General features: G+C 49.2%; 1 protein-coding gene across 3 annotated transcripts; it reads right to left on the bottom strand.

The window, feature by feature from the left end:
- Nucleotides 1-2,033: 2,033 nt before the first annotated feature.
- Nucleotides 2,034-5,335, bottom strand: ZNF784 (zinc finger protein 784). 3 transcript variants are annotated; one of them, XM_023650557.2, is made up of 3 exons: nt 5,214-5,335; nt 3,093-3,965; nt 2,034-2,528 (listed from the first exon to the last, which is right to left on the bottom strand). In XM_023650557.2, exons 1-3 carry the CDS (start codon nt 5,289-5,291, stop codon nt 2,481-2,483), a joined length of 999 nt encoding a protein of 332 aa, XP_023506325.1. In that variant the 5' UTR covers nt 5,292-5,335; the 3' UTR covers nt 2,034-2,480. The 3 variants fall into 3 exon arrangements, with proteins under 3 accessions (XP_023506325.1, XP_023506323.1, XP_023506326.1); XM_023650555.2 differs by lacking the exon at nt 5,214-5,335 and having other exon boundaries at nt 3,093-4,295; XM_023650558.2 differs by lacking the exon at nt 2,034-2,528 and having other exon boundaries at nt 2,929-3,965.
- Nucleotides 5,336-14,548: the final 9,213 nt, after the last annotated feature.

The following is a 14,548-nucleotide window of genomic DNA, read 5'->3' on the forward strand; positions in this document are numbered from 1 at the left end:
TGAGGATTTGCCACATCCAAGCTGTAGTCTGTGAGTTGGGCAAATGGGGGATGAACAAGACAGGTAAGTTTCTGCTCTCAGGAACTGGCAACGTGCCTGGATTCCTTACCCTTCAAGTTGCTTTCAGCATTCGTTTACTCGGCCCCTTTTCCCCACAAAGTCCCCTGTCTGCGGGGGCCTTTGCTGGATGCTGGGGAAATGTGACTTGTACACCCTCCGGCCCTCAGGAGGATGGAAGAGAACTGGTGAGCTATTGCTATGTGGAAGCCTTGGGTGGACTCCCGTTTGTGATAAAGCTCACTCGCTTGTGCCTCCAGGATGATTTGGGGTTGCTTCAAAAGCCCTCATTTTGGTTCTGGCAACAGTGACATCTACACCCTGCGATGTGTGTTTAGTTATCTCATTTGTCAGAGGATGAGGCTGAGCTTCTGGAGAAGAAAGAGGCTCCGAGGACACCTAGCAAATCCCCGGTGGGACCAAGACTGCAGTCCCCGGCTGTCTTACGCTGAAACCTGAAGACAGAGCCGGTTCAGGGGGCGCTGCCTGGGAGAGTCCAGTTTGACCCACGAGGGCGGCAACCCAGTGTGGCCACCATGCTCTGATGCTGAAGACAGCATGAGACAGACCTCGTGCCAGTGCCCCAGGGCTCAAAAGTCACATGGATGTGGAGCACCACACTCCAAAGGACGTGAGAGCACAGGGGAGGCACCTCATCAGACTAGAGGGTGAAGAGCCTCCCGCAGGAGGAGTCACGCCTGAACGATGACGTAAAGCCACAGGCGCTTACCAGGTAAAGCAGGCAGAGAACTCCAGGTGGAGGGTTTGGTGAGTCTGACTAAACCCAGCTATTCCAGAGAGTTTCAAACAGATTGGTATGGCTGGAGAGGTGGGGGTGTGGGAGGCTGGATTCTGAAGGGCCTTGAGTTCCAAATGGCAGAACTTGGATGATCTCATAGGCCAGAGGTGGGAAGCTGGCAGCTACCAGGCTGGGTCCAAGCCGCTAACACATTTTGTTTAGCCTGTGCATTAAAAAATAATAATAATAAAGTTTGACTTAGTTGCCAACATTTGAAAATCAAAAGATTTTACATAATGTGAACTAATGCAACTTCTGAAAAATTGGGAAGATCTAGCAATATGGTTTGTTTCTGCCGGGAGCTGAGTAGCCATTACCCTCTTCAGACTGGGTGTACACTTTCCAATCTACCAATTCCCACCACTGTTCGAATCCCAATACTGAGCCCAAGCGTCAGTCGCCGTATTTCACCTCGCGAGTGTTGGTATTTTCTCCTTGAACCCGGCCACCTTTCTTATTTATTTACATTGCCACCCAGCTCCAATACACATTCATGTTTCTTCTCAAAGCCACAAGGAGCTGTGGGTTGGTGACAAGTCTGGGATCTGTGTTTTTGAAGGACCCATGTGGCTGCAGTGTGGAGAATGAAGAGGGCAGGGCCTGGAGGCTGAGCTGCTGGACAGTTATCCCAATGTCAGACCACTGTTGGCGTGGTCTACAAGAGTAGTGATGATGAGAAGCATTCAGATTCCAAAGATATTTAACTGGCTCAATAGCGGGAATTCGATATGGAATTAGATATGTGGGTGAGGGATGAAGAAGGCTTGAAGAATTGCCAGGTTCTAGCTTGGGTGGTGATGCCAAAGAGATAGGAAACATGGACATTTCTTTGAGGGAAACAGTTATGAATTCTGTTCACATTCTGACTTGTCTGTGGGATATCTTGTGGGGGGTGTTGGGTGAACAGGAAAGTGTGCAAACCCGGGGCTCTCCCTCTTTAATAAGCACGCTGATCTCAGGAGTCCCTTCCTTTTGCCAAACTTCCCTGCCCCAACTCCCATAGCTGAACCGCATAACATCTCTGTATAGCCAGACACTGTCCCCATTCTAAAGACGAGGACACAGAGGTTTGGAGAGAGGTATGCTTCCATCCACTGTTGGTGGCAAGACCGCACTGTGGCCCTTCTGCCCCCACCCCCGAAATGCACACAACCCAAACACAAGGCCGACATAGAGAAACGCTTGTCAAAGTCCTTTAATAGAAAGAAATCTGGAGGCTTCCCACCTCCAGCTCCCAAGTCCTCCTCTTAACCCCACCGCAGTGACTCGACTCTCATTCCACACCCACCACCATGCCGCCATCCGCCAGCCCGTCCTTGGGATGGCCTGGGACCAGGCAGTGAACCGTTTGCTTCAAATTGGGAGTGGAGGAAGTTGGAGAAACCTGAGGCTATTTTGTAGACCTGGGCTCCGAGCCTAACGCTTTAGGAGGCGGCTATGAGGCGGCTGTTTGCTGTCCAGGTTTTCAGTTGCCTCTGAAGAGGAGTCAGGGTGGGTGAAGGAGGGCCCACCATGGGAGTGGGCATAGCAGCTCTTGGAGTCAAGATCCCTACGGTCAGGCTTACACATCCTTGAGGCTCGAGTGCTCTCGGCTATGAGTTGGAGACCCTCTGGCTTCGAGGTGCTAGGATCCCAGAGTCTCTTCACGGAGAACCTGGTGGACGTCTTCTGCCTGTGGGTGGGTAGGCATCCCATGTTCAGTGCAATCCAGTGAGGTAGGCAAGAGGTTCCATCCTGGTCCACCCTAGGGAGCCCCCATCATAAGTCCACGGTTCTGCAGACGAAGGGCTGGCCCAGAAACACTATGGCACACCCCGATTCCACCCCTTCCACTCAACCCTGGCTTGCCCTCTGGAGTGCCCAGGCTCTGCTGAGACAAGAAGCTGCTGTGTCCTGCATAAGGACAGCCCAATGAGCAGGCAAATGGGGGCAATGAAATCCAGCCTGTGTTCCTTGCATTTAGCAGGGCATCCACAGGGCTGCATCTGTGCCTTTCTCTGAGTCTGACAGAGGTGCTGTGCGGGTCTGTGGGCATCCTGAACCGCGTTCTTCCTCTGCTCTCAGGATGCGCATGACTATCTCGGTTAGCTCTTGGGTCATCTCTCCCCCAGTCTCCCCTTTTCTGTCCCCTGTCTCCTCTTCCCACCCCTCTTCCCGTAGAATCTGCCTCCTCCTTCCCATGTTAACGCCCGGGTGGCCCTGCTCCCTCAGCCTACTGGTCGACCTCCACCTTCACCTTGGCTGTCTCCCCACGTCCCTCTTCCAGAGTGTTTCCTGCGCCACACCCGCTCCCTGACCCCTCGGCCCCCGAGGCCAGCTGGCTTCCAGAGTCTCCCAGCCCCGGTCCCGGCCCCGGCCCGTGGAAGTGGGTGCGCTGGTGCTTGCGGAAGTTGGACGAGTTGTTGAAAGTGCGGTCGCAGAGGGCACAGCGGAAGGGGCGCTCCCCGGTGTGGATGCGGGCGTGGCCGCTCAGCACCGAGGACTGCGTGAAGCCCTTGCCGCAGACGCCGCAGTGGTAGGGCCGCTCGCCCGTGTGCACCCGCTCGTGGTCTCGCATGTCCGACGATCGGCGGAACGGCTTGGCGCAGAACCTGCAGGCGAACGGCTTCCCCACGGCCGCGCCCGCCGCCGCCGCCGCCATCACCACCTCCGACCTCTCCTGGGGCACCCCGGGCCTCGGGTCCCGCGCCGCGGCCGCCTCTGGGGGCCTCTGTGAGGTCCCCGGCTCCACCCCGTGTCGGTGCTGGTGCCGCAGCAGAGGCGCCAGGGCCTTGAAGGCCCGGGGGCAGAGAGCGCAGCGGTAGGGCCGCTCTCCGGTGTGCAGGCTGTAGTGGGCACGGAGGCTGGCGGGGCCCGGACAGCTGTGGCCACACACATGACACCGACTGGGGTCCCCACCCTGCCTGCCACCCTCCGCCTGGGCCAGGTGGCCATGTTCATGGAACAGCAGCTCAGAGACCAGCCGGAAGGCAGCTGGGCACAAGGCACAGTGAAGAGAACCTGGCTCTGGGGGCTCAGGCACCAGCGTGGTGTCTGTCACCTTCACCACCTGGATCTCGATGAGGTCACTCGGGGGTGTGGTGGGGTGGCCATCATCAGGCACCAGGACCTGGGTGAGGGGAGAAGAAAGAGGAGCCTGTGGACCCTGTCTCAAGGCCTCCCCAGCATGCCCACACTTACAGAAACATCCACTCCTTTGTAGCCTACTGGGCCCCTCAAGTTCTAAATCCCGTTCTCCATCCTCCAGGCTTCTGCCTACGCCCATCAACTTCCCCTCCAGTCCAAAATACATCATGGGCCCAGCCATTTCTCTCCTCTACCCCGTTAAAAGCCAATCACTCTCACCTCGACAACTGAAAAAGCCTCCTGAACAGAACCTCTGTTCCTAGCCTGCTCCCGTATATCCCACCTCCCCGAGGCAGCCTGAATGACCTTTAGAAAATGGAAGTCAGATCAGGCCACTTTCCCACTCAAAACCCTCTCAAAGCTCCAATGGCGCTTAAAATCCAAAACCGGCATCATAATATCCATCATGACCTGGCTCCTGTTTATCTCACTGACCCCTGTGTAACTGTAAGCCGGCACACAGCTGACTGCTGTCGTCTAAATTTAGTTCCCTCTACCCGCCTCTATCAGCTCACTCTTTAATTCTCTCATAGAACATAACACGATAAATCTCCTTTATTGTCTATCTCCCCTCCTAGACTGCAAGTCCAAGAAAATAAAGTCCTTATCTGTCTGGTTCACCTCTTTATCTACCGAGCGCAAGGAGAAGCTCAGTAAATGTTTGTTGAGTGAATGAATGTCCTCAGTTACTCTCCAGTCTTCAGTAGGGGAACCTGGGGGAGGTTCCAAAATCACCTGGAGCTGTTATTTCTCCCCCAAAATCCTCCCTTGGCCATTCGAGATGCATCATTCAGACCCTTGCAGAATCATCTTCCCCCATCCCAACGTGGGTGTCCCATCATAACCCCCACTTTCGTCTGTCGGAGTCTCCTTTCCAACCTTCTACCCAAGTTCACAGCCCCAGCATTTCTCTCGGAGGCCCCGCCCCTCTGAAGGCTCCGCACCCTAGTTACACAAACTCAATCTCTGAGATGCCTCTCCCTGGACCCTTCCCAGGCCCACATGTTCCACCCAACCCCCTCCTCAGGCCACGCCCAATAGGCCACGCCCCTCCACCCCATTGGCTCCTCCCAATCCCCGCCCCCTCGCCCTCCCCGAGAAGCCCCGCCCCCAGGGCTGGAGTCCTAAATACCTCCCCTGCCCAGCCCTAAGCCCCGCCTCGGCCCCGCCCCCTGCCCTGAGACCTCCTCCCGCCTCGAGCTCCCCGCCCAGGCCCGTTCCTCGCCCGCACCACGTCCGGCGGCTCCGGGGATCGCGGCTCCGGGGCCGCTGAGCTCGGACTCGGGGGCTCCGGGCGCGCGGCAGCCATCTTGTGCCCAGGCCCCGCCCCCGAGGCCAGTGGTCGCACGGGGAAGGGGCGGGACTCGGGCTGGCGTCAGAGCCACCGCGCAGGCGCACTGGAGGGCGGGGCGGGGCTTCCAGGGAGGCTGAGCCCCTCCCCCCACCCGGGGAGGAAAGTGATGCATTTTCTTCCAAATTACCTGTCAACCTGCCAAAAGAGAGAGCCTGCGTGTGGCGCCGGGGCGGCTGGGAAGGCATTCGAATCTCTCTTTTTAACCAACTACAGTAGTAGGCTCTGAAAGTCAATTGACCCTCACCAGCATTTAATAACTTTTGTTCTGTTTTCACTTTACACATTTTTGTCGTGACCTCCTCTGCATGGCTCGTGATAACGTAGTGAGGCAAACTTTACGAGCGTTAGGATTTTTAAGTCAGTTTATAGAAAGATATTAAGCCGACAGCAACATGGTGGTTCTGGGATTTAGCGAAAATCCACACATTGGTGTGACGTTTGGGAAACGAAACTCTGAAGAAAAGAGCCCAAGATGGGGTTTTCGGCAGCACCAAGGACAGGGCTGGGCTCGTCTTAGTTATCTACCCATTCATTCCATGGCCTGGCTGTGTGACCTTGGAGAAGTCACTACACTTCTCTGGACCATGTATATATTTTCTCATGTAGAAACTGTAGGGGGTTGTAAAACCCAATGAGAAAAAGGTATGGAACACCTTTGGAACACCTCTAAATGTATTCTATGGAAGAGCAGGATAAGAGATGCCTAAACATTGTGATCGTTCCTAAATTCACTGTTTCTCCTCCTCTGGGAACATAAGATTGTGCTTTCCTTTGAAGTTAGACGTGGGCATGTGCTTTTATTTGGCCAATGAACTATAGTGACAGTGATGTGTGTCGACTTCAGCACACAGTCAGAGCCAGGGAGCCGTTCACCGTGTTCCGTTCCTGCCCTTCTGTGCTTGGGGATCTGTCGGACGAAGTGAAGTTTCCATCAGCCTGAGTTCCGGAGTATCTGCAGTGAGCGGAGCCTGGTGCTGCTCTTCCCTGGAGATGTGGCGTTTAAAATAAACGTTTGCTGTGTTAAGCCACTGAACTTTGGGTTGTTTGTTACTGCAGCATAACCTATTCCATCTTAACTGATAAACACAGGGAGCATTTTATTAATATTAATCTTATTATGAACCATATCTGTATACAGAAAGTATTCAGAATACTTGTAAATAGCTCACCATACACGATAATAAACTTAAAATAAACATTACAGATGCAATCCAAGTCCTTTGTGTACCCCATCCATTGTCCTCTCTCCCTCCCCTGATGTTATTAGATTTTGCATTTTCTGTTTATCACCCCCATGCATGTCTTTCTTATTTTGCTACAATTATGAAATGATGTGACATTCCGCATATTTTCATGCCTTTATGATAAATCATACCATTTTGGTGTAAGCTTTTCTAATTTTTTTCCCCTTGACATTTTTAATATATTTTTCACATTTGTGTACATCAATACATGTAGTCTAGTCACCCGTTGTCAATGTCTCAGATGATGATGCCACGTTATGGTAATTCATTCTCCTGTTGATGGATACTGGGTTGGTTCCAATACTTTATTATTACAAATAATACTGCCATGGACATTTTCAAGTACCTTGAACCCAAAAGAGATTTTCCCTAAATTATGTACCTGGGAGTTGAGTTGCTGGATCAAAGAACATGAGCACCTTCCACTTCTGGCTTCAATTTGGTAGCTATTGCCACACTGCTCTTCCTAACAACTCCACCACTTCCTAGCTGGGACATCTTGAGGAAGTGATTTAACCACCCACCGTCTGCAGCGCCCCATGGACCCTGGCATTTGTGCTTTTGTGGGCCCGTTCATGCCCCAAAACATATAAAAACTGATATTTTATGACAGTGTTGGTCTAAAGATGAACATAAGCTAGGCTGGATTATATTCTTTGTCTTCTGATTTAAAAGAAAAATTTTTTTCGTGGGCCCCTAAAAGTGTCATGGGCCCTAGGCACTGTATGTACCTGCTGTGTCTAGTGGAAAGCCAGCCTTTTCTGTCTGTTTCCTCATTTGCAAAATGAAAATTATAATCGTACTTAACACAGTTAAGTGTTATGTGCTATGATGGTTAAATGAGTCATTATATATAAAGTGTTTTATGACACGAATTAGGCACGATGCATTAGCTATAATTGTTACCAATTTATGCTTCCACCAGCAATGAATGGGAGCTCCTGTTGCTCGACATCCTTATCAATATTTGGCAGTCAAACTTAAGTTTTTGCCAATCTGATGGGTGCAAAATGGTTTCTCATTGAGATTCTCTTTATTAAATGAGATAATTCACGGTACAGGGCCTATCACACAGAACTCATCCTCTGTTCTCCATTTTTTTGTTTTTGAGGAAGATTAGCCCTGAGCTAACATCTTCTGCCAATCCTCCACTGTTTGCTGAGGAAGACTGGCCCTGAGCTAACATCCGTGCCCATCTTCCTCTACTTTATATGTGGGATGTCTACCACAACATGGCTTGCCAAGTGGTGCCATGTCCGCACCTGGGATCCCAACGGGCAAACCCCGGGCCGCCAAAGTGGAATGTGTGCACGTAACCGCTGTGCCACCTGGCCGGCCCCTGTTCTCCATTTTTTGAGGGCTGGGTCCACTTCATCTCTGCATATTGATGCCTCAGTGAATGTTTGGTGAATGAATGCATAACTGAATTGATGGAGATAGAAGAGTTGGGCACCAGAGTTTGAAGAGGAGAGCATAGTTCAGTGGAAAGATCATAAGCTTTCAAGTCAGACAAACCTGGGTCCAGATCCATCTACTCACTTGCTATGTAACTTTGGGCAAGGGATGGCCCCTCTCAGTGTCCAGTTGTCATCTATAAAGTGGGTACTATAATGCCACTTGGCAGGGTTGCAGTGAGAATACCACACTTTGAGAATGCTATGGGTCGAGCATAATTCTTAAAACCAGCTGGTGCTCAATAAATGTGGGTTCCTTGCCTTTCCCCCTATTGTCTGTTTGCCTCTGAGTCCCTTAGGATCTGGCACTACACTAACAGTGTGTTTCATGAGCTGAAACTAGAAGTTTGGCTACATGGATCCAGTGGAAAATGGCAGAAAAAGTCCTGGACTTGGAATCAGAAGAGGTGAGGTCTAAGCCTGCTTCTTTCTGTCCCTACCTTGAGCACATCACTTCTCCTTGCTGGGCCTGGATCCCCTGCCTTTTAAAAGAATTGGCTGGGGGCTAGCCCAGTGGCACAGCAGTCAAGTTCGCACGTTCTGCCTCTCGACGGCCTGGGGTTTCCTGGTTCGGATCCCAGGTGCCAACATGGGACCGCTTGGCAAAAGCTATGCTGTGGTGGCCGTCCCACATATAAAATAGAGGAAGATGGGCACGGACGTTAGCTCAGGGCCAGTCTTCCTCAGCAAAAAGTAGAGAATTGGCAGCAGATGTTAGCTCAGGGCTAATCTTCCTCAAACAAAAGAAAAAAAGAAGAAGAATTGGCTGAATATGATGTTCTTTTAGGATCAAACTGTAAATGATATTTAAAATTTATAAATCTGTATGGTAGGTATATGGACGTTCGCTTTACAATTCTTTCAACTTTTCTCCGTGGTTGAACATTTTCATAATAAAAGGTGTGTGTTTGGGGGTGCCTTAGATAGTTTTAAAAGTCTGATTTTTGAAAACCTAAAATCAGTTCCATGGATAACTCTTATCACACTGTAAGTTCCCTGAAGGTAGAGACCCTGTCTAGATCATTTCCTGCTGCATCTCCAGCACCCCCACTAGTGTCTGGGATGTTACTGGCACTCAACAAACATTCATCAAATTAATGAATCACTATATAAGCGTGTGAATGAACAAGCAGCCGGTAACTATGGCGTCTGAAGTGCAATGTGGATCCTCACAGAGATCATCCTCAAACCTTCCTGTCATTCTGTAAATGACAATAATATTAACAGTAGTAACGAATGTTTATCCACAGCTCAATGAGTGAGGTAGGAACAGATCCAGGTTTTGTGGGGGTGTGAATCGTACACAACTAAGGAAAAGAACACAAAATTTAAAACACAAAATAAGATATACAAGTAGACATTTAATATGAAATAAATTCCAACCAATAACAAAATTTAAAAGGTGGCGATTCCCATATACAATCCTCAAATTTAAAATTACACACAGTATTTTTATTAATTTACTGCCCCAGCTCTCTAATACTTTCTCCCATATTCTTTGATTGGATCTTTATATGACAACAATTTTATGATATCACTTTCTATAGAGGGAATAGAAAGATAATCTGACGTTTCCTTTAACATGTTTGATCAAAACACTTTATTTATAGCTTAAGAAACTTTAATCTCAGATCCACACTTGTTCCAATATTAGTATTGTTGTCAAGTTTAGGAGAATCCTATTCCAGATTCTTTCATCCATGAATTTAAGGCTACTGGGCATTGCAAGTTTTTCTGAGCAGTGACTAATCTTAACTGCTCGGAATTATTGACACTATTTCCCAGGGAATAGCCTGTGCAAGCGAGGAGCCTCGGATGCTTAAGCTTTATTAACCTCACGGTATATCCACCTCTGCAGCTATACTTAATTTTAATTCTTTGTCTAGCTGCCAGAACAAAAATGAAACAAGGGACAGGAAATTCCTCTGTAGATAGTGATCTTCTTGGGATCCCACTGATTAGAGGGAGGCCCAAGCGCAAAGCGGATTCTTTCTCTCGGGGCCTGGAGTTTCCAGCCGGAGCATTTTCGCCAAGGGCCTGAAAAGCGCACCTTGTCCCCAGGGTCTCCCACTACAAGTCACGGTTCCTCTCTTCCCAGGCTGTCCTTAAAAGCACTCTCCCACTGGCTGCCGTTTCCGGTCGGCGGGACCGGAGAGGCAGCCCAGAGAACGGACCCGACGGCGCGGGAGACAGATGGCCAATATCGAGGAGTTTAGAGAAGGAGCCGATTTAAGGGAATGAGGGAGCGGGGGAACCATCGAGAGGTTGGCGGCGAATAGAGAGGCCAAGGTGGGAGGAGAACGAGAGGAAGCCTGTGAGTAGATGGGTAGGAGGGAAAACCATAGAGGGGCTGGCTGAGGCTAGAAAAGCCATCGGGGGCTGGAAACGAAAGGAGGTGTGGGGAGGGGGATTGGCCTCCGAAGGCTGCACTGATGACAACAGAAAAGACTCTTGTGTTGAGGGATGGGTCTTTTGGGCGTCCGCTTCTGAGTCTGTCGCTATCAGCCTGCCCTTGAGCAATGAACTTTCTCTCTGCGCCTCAGTTTTCTCTCTTGTAAAACAGGAATGATTATCTGTTACTTCTCAGGGTAATTAAATAAAACCATGTATGAAAGTACCAAGCATCCTCATGGCTTTGCACGGACAGTATGTAATACGTGGGAGCTAATGCTATTATTATTTCGCATGTTGAACTCCTTTCTGTAGCTCTGAAATTCTTTAGGGCCTTAAACTCAGGCAATCAGGCATTAAAAAAAAAAAAAGGACTTTAGGGTTGCCATGTAATCGCTCTGGAGGTCCCTGAATCTCCACCACCCCTTCCCTGGCTCAGATCTCACTCTTCCTCATCTGGATTGCAGCACCAGCCTCCCTAGTCTCTCAGCTTCCACTGTCTATCCGGCCAACATGCGCAGACAGATCTTTCTAAAACTCGGATCTGATCTCATCCAGCTTAAAACCCTTCCCCGCCTCTGTCTTGACTCAAGACAAAAATCTCAACTCCGGGGCTGCCATTCGAAGCCCTTCCTGATTCAGTGCCCACCAAGCTCTCCAGCCTCATTTCGGACCATTTTGTGCTCCAGCCAAACACAACATGTCATACCCTCGTTAAAGTCCTCGCAGTTTGGGACTCCGGGTGCTGGGTCTTCTGCTGTTCCAGCTGCTCAGAGTAACCTTTGCTATGGAAGCTGGCCATTTTTTCAGGACTGATTTCCTCTAGAAAGCAACCTCTAACTCCTGCCCACTTCCAGCTCCCAGGCTGAGAGATGCACACCCCTGCTTTTCTCCTTTGCTGCCTTCAGGCACTAGTTTCAGAGGAATCCTTCTAAAGCCCTCACATAATAGTGTCCTGCCTAGCTCAAAACTCTCCCAAGACACCTGCAGCACAAGGTCCAAGTTCCTCAGTCTAGTACCTGTTGATGTGTCCAGCCAGCACATTATGCTGTGCACATTATGCTTAGTCACTTTATGCTGCCCTGGCTGCGTACGTTATGCTTAGTCACTCTGAAAGACGAGTAGTTCTGCAGGCTTTTTCAGTCCTGGCTGAATAGTATTCCATGGAATGCATATACCACATATAATTTATCCATGTATTAAATATTGATGGCCATTTGGGTCATTTCTACTTTTTGGCTATTATGAATAATGCTGCTCTGAGCATTCATGCCTAAGTTTTTGTGTGAACACGTGTTTTCAGTTTTGTTGGATACATATGTAGCAGTGGAATGGCTAGGTCATATGGTAACTTTTAACTTTATGTTGAACTTTTTGAGAAAATGCACCATTTTGCCTTCCCACCAGCAGTGTATGAAGGTTCCAATTTTCCCACATCCTCATCAAATTCTAGTGTCTTTGGGTTTGCCAAACAGCTTTTTCCTTCACGTTCTGCAGCGTGGACCCCCACTTGGATTCCAGGCCCTCAAGTACACATGACCTCTGGAAGCACCCACCTCATCCACCCAGCTTCCTTTTCTCGCCCTTTCTATCATGTCTGCTTCCCAGGTTCTTGATAAGTGCATTAGGCGGAACCCTTAGGTGGGGCAGTTTTGGACTCTATTCACTATCAGAAACTCAGGTGCTAAGATGGAGATTGTGTATCTTTCCCCTCTTTACTGTTTCCACAGATTGAATGTTTGTGTCCCCTCAAATTTCATATGTTGAAACCTAGTCCCCAGTGTGATGATATTAACAGGTGGGGCCTTTGGGAAGTAATTACTTCATGTAGGTGGAGCCCTCACGAATGGGATTAGTGCCCTTATAAAAGAGACCTCACAGAGCTCCCTCACTCCTTCTGCTGTGTGAGGTTATAGTGAAAAGATGGCCATGTATGAACCAGGAAGCAGGGCCTCAGCAGACACTGAATCCGCCAGCTCCTTGATCTTGTACTCTCCAGCCTCCAGAACCGTGAGAAATAAATGTCTGTTGTTTATAAGCTACCCAGTCCGTGGTGTTCTGTTATAGCTGCCCAAATGGACTAGGACAGCTGTGTAACATGAGCAAGTTGTTTAGCTTTCCCAGACCTCATTTTCCCCAGCCCTCCCAGCCTCCTACCTGGCTATTGAGAATGAAAGATCTTCAACTTAGAAATGGGGGAAATATTTCAATAGATATTTCACAAAATAAGATATTAAAGTGGTCAATAAACACAGGAAAGGGTTCCACATCATTAGGCATGAGGGAGGCATGCAATGAGACACCACCGTCTCACTAGAATGGCCAAAAATAAAAGGACTTTCAATATGAAGTGTTGAGGAGGGTGTGGAGCAACTGGAACACACACACACTGCTGACAGGAATGTAAACTGGTACAGACACTTAGACAATTGTTAATACCTGCTAAAGCTAAGCAGATGTCTACTCTAGGACCCAGCACTTCCATTCCCAGGTATATATCCAGGAGAAATGAGTGCTTATGTCCACCAAAGGGCATGTGCAAGAATACTCCTAGCAGTTTTATTCTAATACATCAAACCTCCAAACAAGTGTCCATCAACAGTTAAAAAAAGAGAAGGAAATGGTAGAATAGTGATACAATAGAATCTGCACAACAATGGGAGAAAAACTACTGATATACAACAGCATGTGTGAGCTCATAGACATAATGTTGAGCGAAAGAAGTCAGACTCAAAAGAGTACCCACAATACAATGATGTTTACATGAGGTTTAAAAACAAGCCAAGGTAATCTTTGGGAATGGAAATCAGAATAGTGGTTACTCTTGGTGGGGGTTAATGATGAATGGGAAATATGAAGGATCCTTCTGGAATGCTGGTTATATGGCTATGTACAAATGCAAAAATTCATTTGTAGCCTAGGAATTTTGTACTTTAATTTATGTAACTTTCATGTCAATATATAGAAATAAAATGGGGAGGGGAAGCACGGTGGCCTCTACATGACAGATGGGGAAACTGATGTCACAGTGCTTCTCAGATTCGCCTGGAGAGGTTTGAGGTCTGATTGTTTTGAGACCAGAATCTGGATCCAATCATTTATAAGCTGCCTCATCAAAATCTGATGTTTGCCCCAAAGTCCTGATGGGACGCCTAATCCTTCGAGACACTGGGCACCGAGGCAAGAAGGCGGCTCTTCATGAATTCACAGGGCTCCACGTGGTTGGGAACTCAGAGTCCCCACCTTCTGGTTTCGCCTTGTCTCTCCTTGCCGGCACCCACAGCCGGAACGCGGTTGATCAGCCCTAGACAGCTCGCTTGAGGGCTGGAAGATCGACCCCTTCTGAGGCCTCTGTTTCACACTCAGGCAACTCTTTCCTTAAGGAAGCTGTCTATCATTCTCCACCTAAATTTTCTTCCAGGCCCCCTGTAGCCCTCTGGGGCCACAGAACAATGTCCCTAAAACGAAGATCTTGGGATGAGAAAGTGTGAAGACTTCCCCAACTTTGGGTTGTAATTCTGGGTCTGCCATACACTCGCTGTGGGACCATCAACATTTCACTGAACCTCTCTGGGCCTCAGTTTCCCTGTCTGCGAAACACTGGGGCTGAATTTGAGACACTAAAGATTATTTGGCCGAATAATCTTGGAAATTCTAGTTTCGGCCTACATAAGGCTCTTTAGTGACCCTACATGCATCCCTGCCCGACTTTGAATTTTGGTCTCTTGCTTCTCCCAGGGGCCGAGGTGGGCGAGACGTTTCAATATTTTGGTCTTTGTCGCCCCCACGAGGCCTGGGAGAGTTCCTTGTTGCAGCAAGTGTCCAATGAAGACAAGATTTGTCGCCTCTAAGACGGATGAAGGCAGGGACTGCTTGCGTCTGGTTCGCCCACGCTTTTGTCCCCTGAAATTAGCATACAGGAGACACTTAAATATTTATTGAATGAATGACTGGGATTCAGGTCGGCGGAACACAAAGCTGTGGGAACCTTTCCTTCAAGGGTGTGTGTTTCCACCCGGAAGGCTTTCACGCGAACACCGCCCCCCACTCCTTACTGGTCGGAGCCGGGTGGTCCCTTCGGGGTGCCCAGGTGGTCAAGTCCCACCGCCTCCCGCGTCCGGGA

This window comes from Equus caballus, chromosome 10, assembly GCF_041296265.1.
Source record: "Equus caballus isolate H_3958 breed thoroughbred chromosome 10, TB-T2T, whole genome shotgun sequence".
Classification (NCBI taxonomy): domain Eukaryota; kingdom Metazoa; phylum Chordata; class Mammalia; order Perissodactyla; family Equidae; genus Equus; species Equus caballus.

Coding starts and splice junctions, on each gene's coding strand:
- ZNF784 (XM_023650555.2), bottom strand. CDS start 4,163: ATGGCTGGGCCCATGATGTATTTTGGACTGGAGGGGAAGTTGATGGGC. Junction 2,529..3,092: donor GACGTGGGGAGACAGCCAAG/GTGAAGGTGGAG, acceptor ACCCACCCACAG/GCAGAAGACGTCCACCAGGT.